The 13870-nt window shown below is 41.0% G+C and overlaps 2 protein-coding genes across 6 annotated transcripts in view; one reads left to right on the forward strand and one right to left on the reverse strand.

Annotated features, from left to right (window-relative positions):
• The window catches only part of kdm6a (lysine (K)-specific demethylase 6A), a 59348-nt gene extending 49843 nt beyond the window's left edge, over positions 1-9505 (reverse strand). For both annotated transcript variants that reach the window (XM_054786295.1, XM_054786294.1), the window contains exons 1-2: positions 8993-9505; positions 8764-8827 (exon numbers count right to left, since the gene is read on the reverse strand). In XM_054786295.1, the coding sequence (XP_054642270.1) occupies positions 8764-8827; positions 8993-9159 (231 nt within the window). In that variant the 5' untranslated portion in view covers positions 9160-9505. The remainder of the gene's footprint in view (positions 1-8763; positions 8828-8992) is intronic.
• fundc1 (FUN14 domain containing 1) lies at positions 8702-13822 on the forward strand. 4 transcript variants are annotated; one of them, XM_054786301.1, is made up of 6 exons: positions 8702-8889; positions 10638-10728; positions 11151-11304; positions 12030-12105; positions 12190-12318; positions 13264-13822. In XM_054786301.1, the coding sequence occupies exons 2-6, from the start codon at positions 10641-10643 to the stop codon at positions 13339-13341; spliced, it is 525 nt and encodes a 174-aa protein (XP_054642276.1). In that variant the 5' UTR covers positions 8702-8889; positions 10638-10640; the 3' UTR covers positions 13342-13822. The 4 variants fall into 4 exon arrangements, with proteins under 4 accessions (XP_054642276.1, XP_054642278.1, XP_054642277.1 ...); XM_054786303.1 differs by having other exon boundaries at positions 8702-8883; XM_054786302.1 differs by lacking the exon at positions 8702-8889 and adding an exon at positions 9095-9208.
• Positions 13823-13870: the final 48 nt, after the last annotated feature.

The raw sequence follows: 13870 nt of genomic DNA on the forward strand, positions 1-13870 counted from the left end.
GCAGGTCTGAAGACAACATGCAAATAAATTGGATCAGACAGAAGTCAAGTCACCAGTTTCGCTCGACAACCGGACTTCATTTGGAAAAGAACCAACAGGTGGTGTCGGACCAGTTAGGTAGCTTTGTGAAGTTTGACCACACCACAGGGAATTAAAATGGTCTAAAAGGTGGAAAAGTCAACTAAGGATGGAAAACAGCAGCAGAAGGTTCATGTCGGGCCATTACTGAGTCTTTTAGCAGTAACTAGTGCGCCTTGTTGGCTCTTGGATGCAGTATCTCTTGTTGGCTTCTCGACACATAACTGCATCGTAATTTTGGTTCTTTCACAAGCAGCCGGAATAGTACTTTTGCAGCTAGGAGGGACAGCAGACTATAGTAAGCGAGTAAAACTTTAAAGTATTACTGGTGGTCCTCGGTTTACAGCGTTCCGTGTTCAGGTATGTACAGTATGTATGTGCTCCCATAAATGAATTCAAACGTAATTTTGGCCCGTCAACACAATTCTTGCTCGAGAACTAGATGAGAAATGTAGTTCCGGTGAGTTGCTGGGGTTTCACAAGTAAGGAGTTTGGCTTCTCAAAACAATATGCTTTCAAAGGAGTAATACATTTCACTCACAACAAAATGTTCTCTGCATTCGTATCATTACACGCTCTTGCCAATCCATTGTTGTGTGTGGCAAAGATGGTGTCATTAGGCCAGCGCCGCACCCATCTTGTTAACGTATGTGTTCCACAGCGGAGGAAGATGCGAGCGTGGCAGCCATCTTCACCACATACACAAGACTGGACAGGCGACAGCGTGCAGCGATACATCGGAAGAGAAAAAGTAACACCGTGCAATTGCGAGGTCTAATTTTTTCAAGGAGGCATTTTTGTGATGCAAAGGTATTACTCTTTTGAACGCATATTGTTTTGAGAAGCCAAACTGTTTACTTACATGACCCGAGCAACTAACCGGGACGTTTCTCATCACCAAAATATGACCACAACTCCACTCACAGGACCAATTGCAGGCAAGTCACCATTGATGGACTACGCTGCTGCTGATGATAGGGATGTCATGCAACTTAATGTCAAAAAATTGGAACCATCCCTTTAACGCCATACATACAGTAACTGCCCGGTCACTACAGTACAGTACTACAAGATTGACCTGAGCATGGTGAATGGTAATGGTTCATTGTGAACATGCATACAAGTCACACTGGAGCACATCACTTAGTTCAATTCACAGTTCCACATGTCCAAAAAGGAGTATCCTCCCCCTCATCCATTTCACATCAAGTACAATACATCTGTTCACCTCCTGTGTTCCAAATGTACTCTTTGCCAATTGGAAACACATAGGAACATTTTAAGGCAATACAACAATTTGGTGCAATGACAGTCAAGGTTTATACTAACTATAAAGAAAATATGATAGACTTAATGATAATAATTAAAAGATAACTTAAAGGGTTTAATAGTTGACAGACACAGTTTTAGTTTTATGATGAGTGAGTACGGACGATGTACTCACCATTTCCTTTTCAAACGACAAATAGCAATTTTTTGTGACTTCTTTTACTTTTTTGAACAACCAGCAGAATATGAACCAAAAACATTGCAAAACTGTTAATTTAATGTCAAAGAGTACTTAAAGTGAGAGACGAAAATGTCGAGCCTCCTTTTGTTACCTGACCTCTTTAGTCCAATACTACTGTGACTAGTACAAAAGTACTAAATGTTGTACTATTTCACACAAACCTAAATTTAATTTGATATCTGTTTTAGAGCAATATACTGTAAATACATGCGAAATGAATTGTTCAATATATATATCTAGTTCAAAAAAACACAATTAACAAATAACTATAAATATTTTCTGATAGAACACTTGTAAAAATATGCAAATATTCTATATTGCAAATATTCATTGGTGAAGTACCCAACATCAGCTGGTGAGCTTACGTGCTAACTGTTGGAGACCCCTGTGATAGCGTCACTGTCAAAAGCCGAACACATTGCGTGTTTGTGTTGAACAACTTCGACACAAAACTACTTTTCAAGACAAGCCGTAAGTATTACAATGATAACAAGAGAGCAAGATTGTTAAGTGACACTTTCAAGAAGTTAGTTGTGATGATGATCGATGATTTATGTTTCCTATGAGCATAATAGCCACTTGTAGCTCCGAACTAGCTAGATGCCGCCAGCCAGGCAATATGTGTGAACAACAATGCCAGAAAGTGGAATGAGATTGAAACGTGAGCAATCACACACGCTGGCGTAGATAGGCTTAGCGTGTGACAAGCTGTCGTCAATCGACTACACACTTTAAGGGCTATTGTTCATTCGCCCGATAATTGGAAACAAAGTGAAAGTGAACAAACGACGTGTCACGTATCTGGTCAAACATGTGCAAGTGCCAGCAAGGCAGACAGCCGATTCCGGTGCATGCTTATCAAAATAAAGCGCAGTGAAACTTTTTTTGATATTTTAAATAGTTTTCAAAGTATTTGTGGTCAATATGTGTGTAAATAATCTATATTTGTATCTATATAGTATATGTATACATTCTTACAATATATTACTTAACATTGTTACCAAAATAAAAAAAAAAAAAACATTTTTAAGGTGTGGCGGCTTTTATTTTGCAGTGGCACACCGCCACAATCAATTACCTGTAGCGGAAACCTTGTGTCGTTCACCTTGTCAATATCCAGCCATCAATTTGTATTTGAGCATACTATCCTTTTTGCATTGACCAAACAGCATTACTTTAGTTTTAAAGGAAGGATCTGATGAAAGATCTATGAAAGCAACAGCAATAACTTTTTCTGTTCTCTCTTTTCTATACCGCTTATCCTCACGAGGGTCGCACGCATGCTGAGCCTATCCCAGCTGACTTTGGGCGAGAGGCGGGTACACCCTGCACTGGTCGCCAGCCAATCACAGGGCACATATAGACAAACAACCATTCCCAATCACATTCATACCTATGGACAATTTAGAGTCACCAATTAGCCTAGAATGCATGTTTTTGGAATGTGGGAGGAAACCAGAGTACCCGCGCATGAACGGGGGAGAACATGAACACAGAAGATGCCCAACGGAGATTCGAACCCAGCTCTTCCAGACCTCCTGACTGTGTGGCTAACATGCAAACCACTCGGCCACCGTGCAGCCTTTCTTTTTATTACCGCCTCACATACAGTACTTCTTGAATTTAATGTTTTTATTACAGTAGTTCATTTGAGTTTAATAATTTATGTATAAGATCCAGCTTACACCGAAACTTGACTTACGTCACAGTCTAGGGACGGAACTCGTACGTAACCAGAGGACCACCTGTATTTTGAACACAGCATACCAACAAAAGCCAGAAAGGGGAAGCGGTTTAAAAAAGGAGAAGTTTGCTGTGCAGTAATAACTGGTGTGACTGACTGTTGCGTTGCTTTTACAGACCTTTTGTAGAAAGGAATGGCAGACCTAAAGAACTAAAGAGCGAGCCAAAAAATGTCTAAACACACAGCATTAAAATGCACACACAGTGACTTCCTGTTCAGGGCAAAGTAAGCCTCAAAATAAAAGCATGGCAGTAATAAAGTGGATAAAATGGCAACTAATAAAATGAACATTTTTTTGGAGGATCGTTAGATACCTTCATTGTCATTGCAGTCAAGACATACAATGAAATTACTGTGGCAGCTCTGTGAGGTAAGACTGTTTCCCACATGTTTTTGCCACAAATAAATTTGAACCACCAAAGATACATTTCCCACTACCTTTTTTAAAATGTATACCGGTAGATTTGGCGCTACTTGTTGACCCTTGCTCATAAACATTGTAATGGCACTATCGATGTAGCTTGTCATTTAAACTCCGTAGAGTAGATGACATCGTAACTCTGTGTTAAGCAATCCAATCCACTTTACTTATATTGAACATTTTATAAACACTGTTTCCAAAGTGCTGCACTGACTAGTAAAACCATAAATAATAAGAAGTAAAAGAACAAATTACTACAGTAAAAACTAAAAGACCAAATAAAAACAAAGACACCTAAAAAATAATTGAAACAAGAAGTAAAACAATAAAACCAATAAATACAAGTAGGTAAAAAATAAATAAACACTTTAATTAATTACTTAATTTTAACCAATTAAAAGTAAAAAGAAAAGAATAAAAGACACAGAGGACCACACGACTCACGCTGAGTTAAAAGCCAGAGAATAAAAGTGGGTTTTAAGATGAGACTTAAAGCTTTCCAATTGTGGGGGCCGTTTTTACATGAGGGGGGAGAGTGTTCCACAGCTTGGAGCCAACTACGGAAAAGGCCCGGTCTCCCCTGGTCTTAAGTCTCGTCTTGGGCACCACCAGTTGTTGGAGCTGGCCTTCGGACCTCAATGTGCACGTTGGAGTGTAAATTTGTATTAGGTCCGAGATGTATTGAGGGGCCAGTCCATTCAATGCCTTAAAAACAAACAATAACTTTTTTTTTTATAAATTCTACAACGCACAGGCAACCAGTGCAGCGAAGCTAGAATCAGGGTGATGTGCTCCCTTTTTTTGGTTTCTGTTAAAAGGCAGGCCGCAGAGTTCTGGACTAACTGTAAGCAAAAGAGCGATTTGTGGCTTATTCCAGAGTAAAAAGTGCATTACAGTAGTCCAGACGTGACGAAATAAAAGTGTGCATGACTTGTTTGAAACGTCGCAAAGACAAAATGATTTAATTTTGGATAAAAGTCGAAGATGTTATGATCTTGAGTCACACAGGAAAAGGTCAGCTTGCATTAAGGAAGCAAGCAATAGCAATATCATCTAACTTGACGACAACTAACTTGACAACACACTGCAAATGAACAGAGGGTCTTCAAGCTACAAACAAAATAATAATAATGGATTAGATTTTATAGTCCTTTTCAAGGTACCCAATGAAGTGAACCCATTATTCATTCACTCCTCAGGTTATCTACATCTGTAGCAACAGCTGCTCTGAGGTAGTCTGATGGAAACGTAGCGGCCAATTCGCACCTAAGGCCTCTCCAACCGCCACCAAACATTAATTGGCATTCATACACCAGTGTGGTCAGCACTGGAGGCAAGGTGGGTAAAGTGTCTTGTCCTGGGACACGACGACAGTGAATGTGGTGGAGGGAGCGAGGAACATACAGTCAACCTTCCGGTTTCGAGAAGACCTGCTCTACCTCCTGAGCCACTGCCGCCCTCTTCCAGGTACGTCTCCCGCCAAGCCCACTCCGCTGTGATTGGTCACACTCTCAAGTGCTCCTGAGGACTTTAGGACAGCTGCCGAACCCCTTTTGTCCGATTACTTCCACAAAATAAACACAGTTAGGACACTGATAAATTGTTACTTCCAGCTTGCTCTTCTGACTCTTCAACACGACCAAGTAACACTGGAAAGGCGTCGGACTCCAGCAACTGTTTGGTGGATAGTCCAGCTTTGTATTGCCCATGTTCACAAAACAGTCCGGTGTAAAACGCCGTTGACAGATGAGCATATTTTTCTCTTGCTGGACGGGAATCAGCAACTCCAATCACTTCTGCCTGATGCTTGCCTCTTTAGGCACACCGAACAAACATTTCCATACGTGCTAACACGGTCAACAGAGCAGAGTGAAGCAGAGCGGGGTGGTTGGCAGGGCTACAGCGTTTGCTTGGGCATGCCCATATAAGGAACACAACAAACAGAGCCACCCAAAACTCCTTTCAGGTCTCACTTCCAAATGTGCAGACCTCATTAGCTGACACGCTGGCATCGTTTAACACGAGAATACAACATTGAAACAACATTTATAGGACAGAAAAGAGGAAAAGCATAATAGCTCCCCTTCAACTGTTATTTACAAGGTGCCCGCAGGGCATGCTGGGTATTTTTCCAACAATTCCAACAAAACAAAAAAAAAAAACAATGCCATGGAAGACGACAGCAAGACAACCTTGTGAGACCTCAGTTCAGCGGGCATCACAGAATCAATTTTGTATGGCTTGCTTTTTCTTTAGCTTTTGTAGGTTCTTTCCAAAATCCACACAGCCATTTCCTATACCACTTACAATGATTTATTTCCAACAATTACTCACAAAGTTGTCTTGGAGGAAGTAATTTGGCAGAAGACATTACGTGACCTTAAGTCAGCAAGCCATAGCTAGTGTTTAGCTGGGGGGGGTTTTGTGGCTTTTTCAACAACACTGATTCGGAGGTTGTGTGATGTAAGCAGACTTCTTAGGTGCCCCGATACTTAGGTTGTCATTTGTTATCAAAGTTAAAGGGGCTTTTAAAATTATATTGGATCCCAGTGGGGCACTATAGTAATTTAATTTTCATAAAATACCCCATCAATTTCAAGTTGTGCACAGGGTAAATCTGCATTCCTCTGGCCGATATGCTCAGATTCGGCAGCCTTCTCCCTGACCAAGCCGACTCTGATGCAATTTGTCAGGGATTGAGGGTCGTCTCTAGCCCACCTCTGATCAGCGCTGCAGAGAGACACACCCTCCTCAAACGGTTACGTGCATCAGCAAAAAGTAAAGATGAATTGAATATCTTATATAATTGGATGAAAATCAGAAAATCTGGCACTGAACTGTGCTTTGTTGATGACACAGCTGCCCGCGGAGTGACGAGAGCAGAGAAGCAGTGAGGTGGGTCTTTAGCTCCCCAGAAAACAAAAAAAATATTCCATTGCTGCATTACTCCCGTTTAGATACACAATTCTTACATCCGAATATACAGTTTCTGTCTGCCATTTTCAAGGTGAAAGTGAAACCAGGGATTACTTAAAAACACACCAACTACTTATTATTATTAACAACAACGGTGATTCCTTATTTTACACTTGACACGTGACATTGCCTGTGCAGTACATGTCACTGCACAATGCGTACCCAGAACGCAATCGGTTCGACTGGGTTCTACGCATGTGTAAAACGCATCTACTTCCGGTCGGCCTATTTTTCGGCAGAAGCAAGATATGTCCCTCCTCCACTCCCAAAAACGTTAAGATAGATAGAAATTTGAGAAATAACAACATAATCAATAGTTTTTTTCTTATATCATATCCATAGTGAAAGTGGACAATTTATAAGCCCTCTTTTCTTTGTTTCAGAAATTATTTTACGTTTTTTTGCCACTGAAAAAAATACACACAAAAGCCTTTGCTAGGAAGATATGTTTGGATGGACGGTATTTCCCCATTCAGAAAAAAAAACATCAATGAATCCTCTTGATTAATCCATCATGGCACTGTACTTATGGTCGTTTACATTGAAATATAACTGCCTTTTATATGACGTTTACGTCTGTCCTATGTGCATTGCGTAGGTTTTACGTCGCTCAGTCTTGGTGGATGTCATAAGACGATAGAAAAATCGCCATGCTAAATAAGTATTTTAACAAGAGTGACTTATAAAATAACCTCCCAATATATTGCATACATGAATTATGGTTATGACCATTTATGTTCATACATTTAAAAAATAACGACCAAGGCATGCCACTTCCAGAAGTGCTGTGTAAAAATTAGCGAAAGGTCCTGGCGCATGCGCGGGACCGATTGCGTTCCGGGTACGTATTGCGCAGTGACAGTACACAAAAGGTTACATGATGGCGACAGTTTGACCCTGGAACAAATTCTCTGCATTTAAATTATTTTTTAAATACAAACAGCTCCATATACTTTCCATAAACAGGTGAGATATAATTAAGGGTGGATTCAGGGGAAAGTCGCAAGCAGAAACATGACAATAACGGCATTTGACGCAGGAAGTACCACACAATAATCTTAACACGTTCGCCCAGCAACGAGAAGCGCACAAACCAACCACATGTTGAAGGGAAACATCCATCAAGCCAATACCGCTCCACCTGCATACACACGGCGTGGTTTAATGAATACAAAAACACCAACTGTTCCGCGACAATTTGTGCTATAAACACACAACGCCTTTTGTCATGATCTTTTTGGAGCTAACGTGATTATCCTAGCCGCTAGTGTGGCTAGTTAGCATGCTAAGTGTTTTCGTCCTAGCCTGTCTCCGCCATCTTGGTCCAAATCGAGCGGTCATTATTACAGGAAACGATTTAATGAAATTGTTGTTTATGTGTTTATGTCATCAGAATGTAAATAATAATCATGGTAATATGGTTAAGTGTGTGAGTTTGGAAAAAGCTACACCGGTAGCCGCTACATGCTACCAGGAGGGAGCTGACGCACAAATGTAAACTACCGTTAACTGTAAGGGGATGCGAGTTAATACACCTTTTTTCCATGCATATGCACATTTAAATGTATATATGACACTAGGTTGCATTACTTTGCATCAAAGTGGGCGCGCATTTGTTGACGTCCTCGCCTTTGGGTCAAACCACCAATGCACACTGCTAATGTTAATAACAAGCCAAGTATAGCTGAGTTTGCAATACATGCGTTTCTGTTTGTCGTGCAAATAAACAACTTGTATTGGAAAGCATGTTTAAGGTAACTTAACTCAATAAGGGAGAGCTTGACATTGAACAGCATCAACGCAATTTGCTGGGAATTGATACTTTATTTTACCAACGCAGTCATGTTTAAGTTAATTAGGACTATATGTAAATATCATATAAAGAAGTGCAGGCTGCACTTAAGCCGGCTAAATGGACGTCATTGTGCACGTCGCGGCTAACAACATTAGCAGCATTAGCAGCAGAGAAGCTGCCACTTTTATCCCCCGTGCTCTCTACAAAGAAGAGGAAACCATTATGGAAGAGAGGCATACCTTTAACAGTAAGGCCTTCGTTCTGGCGCCATCTTCTTGAAGCCTATGAAATCCAAAGAGTGAGCTGCAAAAGTGGAGAGGACAAGAATACAACACAGGCGGTTCTGCGTTAACTTGAAGGTGGTGGTGAGGGTGCATTATTTTTGTTTGTTTTGTTGTTGTTGCTGCTGCTGCATGCAACACACATTATAAGAAATAATATGGTGTTCGCAGCACATTGGAGTCTAACCTGTCAATTCCGAGTAGGCTCTCTTTCTCTTGCGGCGTAAGCGTCGGAAAGTCCTCCTCGATTTCACTCGCTTTTGCCGACGCCATTTTCTCCCCGTCATTAGCAGCAGCAGCAGACTCCGCGATGGTTGTGGTGGTGGTGGTGAGCGACACTCCGCACGATTTCATGCCGGATATTTTGGAAGATCAGCGGGCCCCAGCCGGAGAGACGATACAAGTAAACGAGCACCTTGTTCGCAGCGACTCTAGCACGGCGGGGCGTAGCGTATTTTTCTTGCCAAATCCTCAAGGAAATGAGTCCTTCAAGTTAGCTTCCACGCTTGCGCTCATTGTAAAGCGCGTATCCCGGCGCCGATGTGTGCATGGAGTGGATGCAACGTTGCCTCTTTTGTTAATATGTTTGATTTGTTTAGCAATTTGATATAAACTTCTCCCAATCATCGGCTCAAAGTTGTTGTAATTGTGTCACACTGTAGCAAAACGCACGCCGCCGCTGTCGGCCACGCCCTCCGCGCACCTCGTCCAATCGGCTACTCGGCAAGCGCGGTCACGTGCCTGTCCCCGCTTGACGTTTGGCGAGCACACAGACGAACACGCGCGCTGGCGATACACAAAAAAACTAGGGTGGCCCACCCTACAATCCTACGCTAACGATTGGTCCTATCGCCTGTATTGTGATTACGTAACCGCACATTCTGGCGACTGATTGGTCAGATAGCTGTCATTCAAAGCCGTTGGGTTCAGCTCAAGCAACCATTTTGGCTATTGGCGATGACGTAATTAACAACAATATTAGAAAGGTCTAACAACACAAATACCAATTTTATATTAAGTTTGTTTTATGATTACACTGCAAGTCCGTGCTATATTTTGTTTCCTAGTGGTATGGCGTAAATAAATACGCCACACCCTCACTACAATGCCTTCATTAACCACAATACACCGCGGTGTATGTGACGTCAGACCTGACGACTTCCTGGGGACATGTGGGATCTCTGGACAACTTTTATGTTATATGACATGACGTGCTCACGAATATATTCTAATAATTATACAGTAATGTAATCATTAGCTGGTGCCACGGGGACAAACACACACGCAGGCACAAAACTGGCCGCGCCTTTCAGCTCCTACGCTTACGATTGGTGTTGCCGCGTTCGTTGTGATTACGGAATCGCCTTGTAAGGTTTTTAATTGGCCAGAATAGCTGTCATTCACAAGGGGATCGCAAAAAAGGGGACGATGGGCAATTTTGGCAATTGGCGACGTCATTAACAACACTACTCGCACACACACTTCTCCACTTTATATTGTATTTTAACTTTACATTTATACTTTGAAAGTATTTTTTCAATGCTGTATTTATTTTTGCGTGACGAATACGTCAGATACGCACTCCAATGCATACATTAACCAGAATCTGTGGCGCGTCGACGTCATATGTGACTACTTCCCGTGAAGTGCGGACTTGTGGCGTTTTGGGCAACTTTTATTTCGTATGACATGACGTATGTAAGTACTCCCCTGTTGTTTAAAAGTTGGTACTAGACAACAAAAGTGCACTTTGCTGTAAAGTTGTATTATTATTCTAAAAGGCTTGTCGATACCGACTGTTTACAGATAATATAATATCCGTATTTTTACAGTGAATGTCAAAAGTAGCCCAAGTTGACACAGCGGACGTGAAGGCAACGGAGGACAGGGCAGCCTCATCCAAAATGGCGAAGCACAACAAGGGTAAGCGGACAGTTAAGCTAATGTCACCTATTTGCAACATTGCGCATGGAGCTACAACTAGATAGGAGAAAAGTTGTGTAACAAGTTTTAATAACTGTTAGTCTGCCTTTGCTTTCAAAGTTAACTTACATTACGTAACGGTCGCTACCTTTTCTAGCCGCTTGACTGGTCATTGGTGAGGATGCTAATGAAGTGTTTTGACTCAAGAACATTCATACAATGCAGTGAAGCAAACGCCGCAACGGACCCAACTGTTTTGATGTTGGTTGTCTTAAAATGGGAACGTCACCGTGTGTTTGTGTAAAAACGCCACAAAGCTACCTTTGTGGAATAGTGCCTCGTGCTAGCTCATTCACTGTTTTTTGCTTCCAAGCCATTCCCAACGGTGCTAACCCATTGTTGCATGCTACTTGCATTCATAGATCTGGAGGAGGAGATCTACGACAAGGTGGTCGATTTGACCGAGTACGCCAAACGTCAGCGATGGTGGAACCGTCTGTTTGGAAAGACATCCGGCCCGCTAGCAGAGAAATACTCTGTTGCTACACAGTTAGCCATAGGAGGAGTGAGCGGATGGTAAATATGCTATTAAACTGCACAATTATTGATACAGAGCTTGTATTGGGTCGTGCAGTTGCACCTAATGTTGTGGCTGAGTGGTCTATATAGATGTAGAAAAGAAGCACAACACTTTATATGTAGTCCCTTTTAAAATTTTTGGAATTTTACCCATTATACACAATCCATATGTGAAACAGGAACATGTCTTTCCCTTTTCTCTGCGTTCTAAAGAGTGAAAAACAGTTGGCATGAGGGAGCTAACAATGCATGTAATGGGACACATCTATTTCAACTATAAAGCCCTCTAAAAAATATCCAGCATGTTATTGTTTTATATAGTGTATATGCTGTGACCATGCTGTACCAGGTACATTCTAGATGACATGTAATAATTAGTGTTTTGCCATATTTTGATCATTTGAAACATTACCGGAACTTTCCTGTGTAGATAGAAACGGTACTTCCCCAGGGAGGCTGAGGAGTGTGATCCCCTGTAGTTGGAACACACCCTCCAGTCACCCTTCCTGAAATGACTTGAGTTAAGTTTTAGCTTGTCGTGGGTTATGTAAGTTTTAGCTAGTCATGGGTTATGGCCGCAACAGTAGCCTGTGTTGCTGTTGTTGTTGTTATAATGATTATTATCTTATTGTGCCTGTTGTGAGATAATTTAAACCTGCCTGTTTTATTGACTGTGGCAATGAACTGGCACCTAGTGAAAAATGTCCTCATGTTCATGTCAGGTGTGCAGGCTATCTCTTCCAGAAGGTTGGAAAAGTTGCTGCGACTGCTGTAGGGGGAGGACTTCTGTTGCTGCAGGTATCATTCATTTATTAATTTGTTGAGAATAGCCTTTAATACCGATAATGTGACTGGAGAATCCTGTTACTTTTTTGTCCCTAGATAGCAAACAACAGCGGCTACATCCAAGTAGACTGGAAAAGAGTAGAGAAAGATGTCAACAAAGCCAAGAAACAAATAAAGAAGAACACAGACAAAGCAGGTCCAGAGTTAAACACGTTAATTGAGAGGGTGAGTTTTCCACATGCACATTACAAAGTATCCGGTTTGTTTTGTGTGGTTCATGCTAAATTGATGGTGCAATTTGAAAGCTAGCCATCTTCTACCTACACAGGAAGCAGTATTTCCTCATACGGTGGACTCTGCTGAAATAAACATACAATGGTCCCTTGTTTATCGCAGTTAATTGGTTCCAGACGCGTTCGTGATTTGTGAATTTCTGCAAAGTAGTATTCAATATTAATGAATAGAATATTTGTTACAGCATATACATAAAACCTGTAACAACTTTCTAAATACGTTTTTCACCATTATTAAAGACTTGTAGACATGAAATAACACCCCTACAGTCACCTTTACATTCGTATTATTTTTTTGCTTATACCAAATTGCGCAGGCTATGGGATCACAGGGACACAAGGGACGGCCGCCGCTTTAAACATAGAATGCTACCAAGTGAGTGAGACTTGTGGCTGCTTTTTTCCATCGGAGTTGAACAGCTGCCGCGGTGTTAATGTCCAAGCAGTACTATGTAGTAATTCTGCATTTCATCAAATGTACTTGAGATTTGTCAGATCAAAATACAATCGCTGCATAAGACTTCTATCAAACTGTATGATAGTAGAATCTACTTGGGAAATTCCTGACTTCATGGTTCTGCAATATAACCATCATGGGAACTGTAGTTCTTTTAAGCGTAAACATTAAACTAATCTACTGCAATCTATTTTACATGAGTCTTGACATAACTATTCATAAACATTAATGATTAGTAATAGCAGCTACAACTGCCGTCATTATTTGAACTTTAGCTGAGTAAGTAAACACCCCCAGACACTACAGTACATGAGGAAATAGCATTTATTGGCAAAATGTGTTTTATGTTTTTGTAGAAGTGGTGATTTATTAGTGTGGCACATATTGTACTTGAATTGAACTATAATTTTTTTTTCTCAGTCCACAGAGTTTGTGAAGAAAAACATTATGGTCACGAGCGGCTTCGTTGGAGGCTTCCTGCTCGGTCTGGCGTCCTAGGCTCTGCCAGAAAATATGAGTGCTCTAGAACATTTTTGACCTGGTAGAGGAAAAGGGGGGGGAAACACTATATTGCTCAGTGGATGATCAATGTTGTTGACAGCATGTCTCCAGTAATCACGTAGCTGTCTTTTCTCCATAGGCTGCACCCCTTTTGTTGTCTACTTTGTTACTGTAACCTCCACCTTAACAAGCCACGATCATTGTTTGGCTGGGGGTGACAGACCCACTTCAATATACTGCAGGCCAAATTATTCCACCAAAAAATAAAATAAAAAACGACAATCATAGTGTTGCAAGTTTTATTTATTGTTACGACAAATTGTGGTACTGCAATAGGTCAATAAAAATTAAACAAATACTATTTGAAGTGAAACCTTGAATGTCATGCACATTTTCAGTTTCCTTTTGTGGTCATAAACCATTCCCCTTTAATTTTTGTATTCATTTTTAATAACCAATAAAGTTCATGCTTAAGGTAGCGCAGACTGTTCTTTATAATGTATTGTTTGATGAAAAAATAAATATT

Source organism: Dunckerocampus dactyliophorus, chromosome 9 (assembly GCF_027744805.1).
Source record: "Dunckerocampus dactyliophorus isolate RoL2022-P2 chromosome 9, RoL_Ddac_1.1, whole genome shotgun sequence".
NCBI lineage: Eukaryota > Metazoa > Chordata > Actinopteri > Syngnathiformes > Syngnathidae > Dunckerocampus > Dunckerocampus dactyliophorus.

Bases quoted from the DNA above. Each gene is read 5' to 3' on its own strand.
- fundc1 (XM_054786301.1), top strand. From the start codon at position 10,641: ATGTCAAAAGTAGCCCAAGTTGACACAGCGGACGTGAAGGCAACGGAG. The intron at 11,305-12,029 runs GTAAATATGCTA...TGTTCATGTCAG, and splicing joins ATAGGAGGAGTGAGCGGATG to GTGTGCAGGCTATCTCTTCC. The intron at 12,106-12,189 runs GTATCATTCATT...TTTTGTCCCTAG, and splicing joins GAGGACTTCTGTTGCTGCAG to ATAGCAAACAACAGCGGCTA.